Genomic DNA, 8239 nt, shown 5'->3' with positions numbered 1-8239 from the left:
GCTTGACTAAGATTGACAGGCCGCCAAAAACCACTATAGTTGGGTTTTCTGTACCTATTTTACAGCATTATTAAAAATATAAACTTCTCGGGTTTTCCAGGTGGGGACGTTCTTCGGTGACCTCTGAAGACGCGGTGGACTTTGCGACACAGCGCGAGAACTTGTAAATATTCCATTTGGTTTTGTGTGGGTGAACCAGTGCGCCAAGCTTCATCTCGCCCGACATGACCTGGTTGACCTTGTTACATGGGATGAAATAAAGACACCGTTTCCTGCGTCTCCACGTTTAAAAGGTGTCACAGTGATGTTTGCTATAAGCATATTTAGGTTGTAGTAGCGTAGCGGGTCTGTGAACCAGAAGACCCGGGTTCGAACCCCACTTACTACCATCGTGTCCCTGAGCAGGACACTTAACCCTGAGTGTCTCCAGGGGGGGACTGTCCCTGTAACTACTGACTGTAAGTCGCTCTGGATAAGGGCGTCTGGTAAAGAGTGTAAATGTAAATGTAGAAATGGATCAGGCGCCGTCTGAATGTCACATCGCTGCCTCTACTGGAGATGCTGAGAAGAGCTCAATAAAGCACAAGGACTGGTACACCACTGCCTCGATCTGGTTACTTTTTAGTCCACTTTTTGGACGTGTAGGATGTGACGTGGGACTAGTTTGACAAAATGCGTGCAATCTAAAACATATTTTACGTGGAAAAGGGTCCAATGGCATTACATGAAGAACGATTCCTCATGTCCTGTAGCTGGAGGACGCGCACACCGTCTTCAAGCCTGACTGCGGATCTTCGTGTGGGGCAATGCAAAGTCCTCGGATCGGAGGCGGTGGAGGACAGTGAAGGTCATCAGCCGAGCGCTTTTTTCCCTCCAAATTTCCCTACGCTGTCCGGACGTCTGTGTAGTTCCAGCGGCGGCGGCGGCGGTTTTAAAAACTGCTGGCACTGGAACGGAATATTATCTTCGTCGTCTGTTGACTGTGGCGATCCAGTAATTACGTGAACTTCTGGGGTGAGCGTGAACGTGAAGTGACTGTCATGGCGAAGCACTGGTGACGCGTGTCCTCTGTATTTGGTGAGCAGTGGGCAGCCATGACTTGGCGATCTGGGGCTCGAACCCGCAGCCTTCTGCTTCCTTTACGCTACGCTGTCTCGGTGAGGAACATGCTGCATTATGGACAGTGACAACCTCGTTCTCAGGGCTTCTGTCCAAGACGAAATGTTTACATATAATCGTCCCACCTCTAAATATTTAAACAATCGATTAAATCGGCAACAAATGACGCGGAGACAAAAGAGCAAAACAGAGTCCCGAACCACCATGGTGCCACTGAGCGAAGCCCCATCCTCACACACAGCTCCCCTGTCACGGGGTGCTTCACCAGGGGTGATGGTCCAAGGCAGGGGACACGCTTCGCCTCGCTTCTTCCGTCCTCGTCCCTGCAACACCGACACCATCTGAGCGGCTGTTTTCTGCAGCAGGCAACATGGCCGCCGGGACAAGAGCCAGGAGCACGTGGACATGCTCACATTTCTGGACAGAGGGACCGAGAGACAGTCTCTGCAGTGTGGAAAACTAACAAATCCTGTCCATTTTTTAATAAATGATTTATTGTTATTATTATATTTTTATATCTACAATTATTATTATTATATTTGGCAGATGTAAAGCATACATGTGTATGTTTTTTTGTGTTTGTCCATTTTTTATTTATTTTATTATTATTATAACAGCTCAAGGAGCAACACGTTCGTGCATTTTCTAAAGATTTTAGTTCCGTTTTGGAATAAAGGGGCTGGAAATGAATGCTTTTCTCGTTTTTAATTTGGTTGGTTCAGAAAAGATTATCTGAATCATGAAATAAAATGTAATGAACTGAAACCAGGGATGAATTGGGAAGAACAGAGTTTTAACATCGCCAAGTAAGCCAGCAAAGAAAGGGCAACCTTCATTTCTCTTAGTCTTAACCTGTCAACATTCAAATCATGTTTTGGATAATTTGTGTTTTCCACAGATTTGATTTGCATTCCCCCCCCCACATTTGCCCACAGAGTCTGTATATTAGACGCATGTCCGGGGCTCCAGAGCTTGAACCCCGTCCTGCAGCAGAATGTGGAGCCTCCTGGCTTTGCTCCTCCTCGCCGGTGGACCGGCCTCTGCTCATGTCAGCCGCAGGAAACACGTCTTCATTAGCACAACAAGAGGCTGGAGGGAACGCTCAGCAGTACTGCAGAGTTCATTACGAAGACCTGTCCACCATCGAGAGTGACCAGGAAAATGCGGAGTTTCTGAAGACCGCTGTACAAAGCGGCTGGATAGGCCTTCGTTACAAACGACAGCATGCAGCAGTGGCTGTGGTCTGATGGAGACACGTCCAACTACAGGGACTGGGACATTTTACAGCCAAGCTGGGGCAAACGGGCGCTGTGTGATGGACATAAAGGCTCCTTTTCACTGGTGTAACGTCCAGTGTGATTATAATCAGCCCTTCTTCTGCTACCAGTGGCAGATGGAACTGGTCGTGGTGGCGGAGAACAAGACGTGGGAAGACGCGCTGGTCCACTGCAGGTCTTTCTACACCGACCTGGCCAGCCTGCTGACCGCGGCCGAGCTGACGCTGGCCAAGAACCGGAGCGCGCCGGCCCAGGCGGCCCGAGTGTGGACCAGCCTGCGCTTCCTGGCCGGGGAGTGGCTCTGGGTGGACCAGGGGCCGCCGGGCGCCCGGGCGGACCCCGGGGACGTGCCGCTGCCGCCGTGTCCCGCCCGGACCGACCGCTGCGGAGCCCGGAACCTGGCAGCCGGCGTCTGGGAGAGCCGGGACTGTCAGGAGCGGCTCAGCTTCATCTGCTACCGGAACATCTGAGCAATTCCAAAAATGCCTGTTGTAAAAGTTCTGTATATCGTGCTTCTGCCTATCGCTCTGGTTTATTGTGTTTCATCATACTTTATTTGCACTTGTAGCTGCATAAAAATACAACTGCAAATCAGTCACAATACTGTAAATATCCGAGGCAAATACAATCATGAAAAAGCAGAATATTGGGAGTTTCAGCAAAACTTTATTTTGTGTGCATTACATCTTATACAACATTGGCCAGATAAACACATGATTTAAATAACCGACCTCTACAACTCATACACCCCTCTACTACGTTCCTCCACCGGCTCCCAGTACCTGCACGCATCAGGTTCAGGTACTGATGCTGGCCTACAAAGCCAGACATGGAGTAGCACCATCCTACCTCACAGCCCTTATTACACCTCACACTGCACCTGGTACTACCTCCGAGCCTCCAGTACTGCTCGCCTGGTCCCTCCATCTCTGAAGGTAAAAGGAAGACGCTCATCTAGACTCTTCTCCGTCTTGGCCCCTCGGTGGTGGAATGAACTTCCAGCTCAGTCACTGAGCACCTTCACACGGCAGCTCAAGACCTTCCTCTTAGAGAATATTTAGATGAAACTTGTAACCTTCTTCTCGTCTGACTTCTGTATAGGAACTAGAACAGAGTGAATAAAAAGTTTGTATTCATAGTTGGGGGTCCTAGTGAACCAGAACTGACCTCTTCATCCATGGTGACATGGAAGCACGTTGTAAGTCGCTCTGGATCAGGGCGTCTGGTAAACGCCTTAAAATGTAAATGTAGATTTAGAGAATCTGGACTGAAACCTGAGATACTGTCATGTGTTAACAAGATAAAAATATGACAATAAGAACACACCAACCAGGTAAAATATGGCCAAAGCTGTTATTGACCAGACTCTCATCCGGAAGGCCAGCTCTGGTTCTAGTGATGCCCTACCACTTTCTGCCGTGACAAGTGCAATTTCCCACTTGTGGGACTAATAAGGTTCATCTTATCTTATCTTATCACGATCGTATAATCTACTAACACCATGAATGTAAATGTAACTGTACAGCGCCAGGGTTAAGAGTCAAACTTGAAGTCCAGCTTGAGTGAATTGTTCATTTTAAGAGACGCTCTGAGTCTCCACTACAGCAGCTGTCACCACTGTGTTACCTACACACACACACACACACACCACACACAACACACACACACACATTGAAAAGTGGTGGAGGCCTGGGCGCCTTCCTCTGGAACCTAACCCACTTGAGAGTAAATACTCTCTATACTCTCGCTCTGAATTGAAATGGATTGGGGTCTATAAACTCATTTGTAAGGTTTATTTTTTTTAACATAGATCATTACATTTTAAATTCTAAATGTGAGAGTTAGGGTTAACCCTCTCCAAAATAAAAAAATGTACTAGTATTTAAATAGAATAATTCCTATTCCAATGATGAAGTAGAATGCATGCAGAATGTCAAACACCATACAATTACAAACCTTATAGAGGTCTTCTTTTGGAAAGACCTATACATAGTCATGGAGCTTTGTGATGGTGGCGATTTGTTTGATCTGTGTTTGAAGACAGGATGCTTGACCGAACAGGAGATCGCATATATAACCGAAGAATGTCTTTAGGGTCTACATTACATTCATGGGGATGAGTTTCGTACATAGGGACATCAAATTAGAAAACTTCTTGCTCAACGGTGCTGGGGACATAAGATTTGTGATTTTAGTGTGGCCCATAAGCTGAACAAAGAACCAGATAATGTTGTGGGAACACATGTGACCATGGCTCCTGAGGTTTAAGTGGCTCCGGAATGTGGCAGCTATGATGAAAGATGTGACATTTGGTCCCTGGGCGTGACTTTACTTGATCTAGCAGACAACCTGTCCTCTGAGACATATACATCAGATGATGTCTATCAAAAGTTGGATAACAAACACAAGTGAAATCTGGTCTGAGGATTTTTAGACGTTTATCAGAGCTGCATTGACTGTGGACCCAGCATAGAGACCTACTGCACAGACCTGCTGAATTACAGTTTCATTCCGCAAAAAGCAGTTTGGCCAAAGTAGACTGAGAAGACGTCTGTGCGGTATGCGCAAATGTCGTTGAGAAGCATAATGTCAGTCATGAGACAGGAACGGATAAGAATGCTAGACAGAGCAGCCCAAAGAGCACAACGTCCTGCCACAAGACAGAAAAGAAGAAGCGAACACGCTTCAAGTTCCTTCCATGGATCAAAAAAGTCTGGAAGCGTAAACAAGACCGAAGAAAATTAACATAGATGGAAATCAAGTATCAGCAACTGAAGCTAGCAGAGAACTTCTGATGGAGATAGAGGAACAGCAAAGCAGGGCAGTCTTACAAAGCACAATGTCAGCCATGATGGAGATAGAGGGACTTCAAACCAGACCAGACTTGGCAAGGTACAGCGCCAGCCATGATGGAGAAAGAGCAAAAGAAGCAAAGCAAAGCAGTGGAGCAAAACACAATGTGTGGAGCACCATTACTGATCTATAACAGTGACCTACATGCCAGCCTTCAACAAAGTATAGATCTATAACGCTGGTTTATAAGACACTACTGATAGAGATGATGCACAGTGACATGCTCATAAAATGCACGACCCGTCTACTCATTATTTCATCACTGAAGCAAAAGCAGATCAGGAGAGTTATAAAGCAGAACAAACCTCCATGAGACACAGATGAACAGATACAGTTCATCAACCATCATGTCTGTACTGCTCGGGCCCGACAGCGCAGAGTTGCTGCAATTGTAAAAATTCAACCCCCGTTTAACATTAACATAGAAAAATGCAACGGAAATGACTTTTTTTTTTTAAATAGAATGAAACAATTAATATTGAAACAATTTAGTAATGCCGGGGCGAGGTGACCGAGACCTTGCGGGATCTGGGAAAAACAGCGAACGGAGAACTTGCAGATGGAAAAAGAAGGAGACCACCAATCATGAGATAAACAACAGTGAAGTTCTACGAATTTCTATGTTCGGGACAAAACCATCTGCACGTCTGAATGTACCACCCAGTATTGAATAAAATGAGGAGGCACGTCAGAAAACCACAGAGCTCTCCTTGCAAGTAAAACGGACTCAATTGCTTCGGTGTCTTTCTTCTCCAGTTATTTATAAGTGTTAGAACGAGGCATAACTCTGACATTTAATTGGTCCTTCGAGCCGGATTCCAAGACACCAAAGGATTTCCAGTGGACAGAACGGACTCCCGGAAAAAACCTTGGCCAAGGCTGACTACCTTAGGAGGGGGTCAGGAACAGACCCCTTTGGGGACTGGTAGGCCGAACCGTCGACTGGAAGTCTGGAGGTTGAAGGAATTCTATGATTGAGAGAAGGCACGGGGTAAGTTTGACTTCTATTTAAATGGTATGAATGGTTATGGTAACAAGAGGTTACATAAAAAATAAGTTACAAGAGGTAACTGAAGTAACAAGAGGTTACTTAGACATAGAAGTCGCCTTTCTCTGGAACCTGATGGAAAGGGGCACTAAGAACATCTTGGTAATAACGGATCATTTTACCAAATACAGCAAACTGTATAGCGTTTCACAAGACTCCCCGTCTATGTTGTTGTCCTGATTCCACAGATGGACCAGAAAGAGTTCTACACAGAGACCTGCTTTTGTCATGTGGTTTTCTTCCTTACGCTGTAAAAGATATTCAATCCAAGTTGAAGTGCAGACAAAGACGCAAGAAACCATCTCACTCAGAACCTGAGAGAGCTGAGGACGACGAAGAACTGTCTGAAGTGGAAGATGAGAGCAAGTAATTCCCCTTTTGATCAGCATTCAACAGCAATCAAGGACAAGAGGAAGCACCTCAACTTGGAGAGCATATTGAGGACAATAGTGAACTCCTTGGCAATCAGGGAACTAATGTGAGCCTTGATGTGTCTACGTTGAGCCCTGCAGCTCCTACTTTTAAGCCTGTAAATATTAATGTTGACAGAGGTAGTGAGGCTTTCATTTGCTCGCCTGTGGCCAGAGCCAACAAGATCGAAACGGACACCCAGGATCTTCTTGATTCTCCGACCATGGATCTCTGTAGGGATCGTGATCCCAGAAATGGGAGACAAAATGACTCATAAATGATGGAGGGGGCTGGAGATGTACAAGAGCAAAATGAGTCAGAAGCGTTGAAATTGCCCCTGATACTGAGGTGCCATTAAGAAGATCTGTCCCGACACAAATCTGCTGCAAAAAGGCTAACCTATCCGGGAACCCCCTAGTCATGGTTATGCACTCTATATTAGCAGGGTTAGATCAGGCCTCCTCCCAAACATTTGATTCTGTGCCTTAACATAGGTCAATTAGCACCCCTAGCACCTGAAGCAGTGTAGGGTGCAACAGGTCAAGGGGGGGAGGATGTAACCCACTTGAAGTAGACATGGAGAAAAGGTGGATTTCATCCAGCTACTTGTTGGAGTTGAAAACTAACGTCACGATTGTTGAGATGCTCGCGCAGCCGGGGCCGATGTGGCGTGCTGAGGGAAGAACTGATGGGGAGAGGACGAGAGAAGGTGAACGAGACCAGCAGCACGTTAGCACGCTGGATACAGAAACTTTAGAAAGAAAGCGAAAAGAGTCTTTTGTTTTATTCAAAGTAAAGTAAAGTGAAACCGAAATCAGTGTTTGTTTCGAGTTGTGTATTTTGACTGAGACAATTTTGAGTGGAGAGGACGGGCTAGATGTAGATGCTTTTGAGTTTTGTTCTACAATTTACTTTTGTTTTTTTAGTGGACCACGTTGGTTTTTCTTTTTTTTGGGATGATGGACATTTTGACTCTTTTGGTTTTGTGGGTGGGCCGAGCTCGAGTTCTTAATTCATGTTTAATAGATGTTCTGTTTAAACTAACCTTTTCTACTCCTCCTTTGAGCCCTGATCGTAGAAGAGGCGCGGTGTAGATGGTGCCCCCTTACACAAGCTTATCAGTGAACAATACCAAGATATTTATTATAAAAATGATGAATGAACTATTCCTCGCAACTCATACTGTACTTGGAGAACCTGTCATGGTCCTGTCACATCAACACCGTGGTGAAAAAAGGCCCGGCAGCGTCTCTACCACCTCAGACGCTGAGAGACTTCAGACTGCCCTCCAAGGTGCTCAGGAACTTCTACTCCTGCACCAGAGAGAGCATCCTGACGGGGAAATATCTCAACCTGGTTCGGGAACAGCACCATGAGGACAGGCGAGCCCTACGAGGGTGGTTCTATCAGCTGAACACATCATCTGTACCAAGCTCCCTGACCTTCAATCTATCTACAGCAAACGGTGGCTGGACCAGGACCAGGAAGATAGTGAAGGACCTCAGCCACCCAAACAATGGACTCTTCTCCC

At 46.1% G+C, this 8239-nt stretch overlaps 2 protein-coding genes across 3 annotated transcripts in view; both read left to right on the top strand.

The window, feature by feature from the left end:
• LOC114776339 (deoxyguanosine kinase, mitochondrial-like) overlaps nucleotides 1-1809 on the top strand; it is a 7107-nt gene extending 5298 nt beyond the window's left edge. Inside the window, exon 7 of one of the 2 annotated variants that reach the window (XM_028966762.1) lies at nucleotides 101-1809. In XM_028966762.1, coding sequence (XP_028822595.1) covers nucleotides 101-127 — 27 coding nt within the window. In that variant the 3' untranslated portion in view covers nucleotides 128-1809. The other variant, XM_028966761.1, reaches the window with a different exon arrangement.
• Nucleotides 1810-2072: 263 nt separating this feature from the next.
• LOC114776338 (lymphocyte antigen 75-like) lies at nucleotides 2073-2866 on the top strand. Its single transcript, XM_028966759.1, has 2 exons — nucleotides 2073-2303; nucleotides 2474-2866. The coding sequence occupies exons 1-2, from the start codon at nucleotides 2073-2075 to the stop codon at nucleotides 2864-2866; spliced, it is 624 nt and encodes a 207-aa protein (XP_028822592.1).
• Nucleotides 2867-8239: the final 5373 nt, after the last annotated feature.

Source organism: Denticeps clupeoides, unplaced genomic scaffold (assembly GCF_900700375.1).
Source record: "Denticeps clupeoides unplaced genomic scaffold, fDenClu1.1, whole genome shotgun sequence".
Lineage (NCBI taxonomy): Eukaryota > Metazoa > Chordata > Actinopteri > Clupeiformes > Denticipitidae > Denticeps > Denticeps clupeoides.
This window is presented reverse-complemented; position numbering and strand designations above follow the sequence as displayed.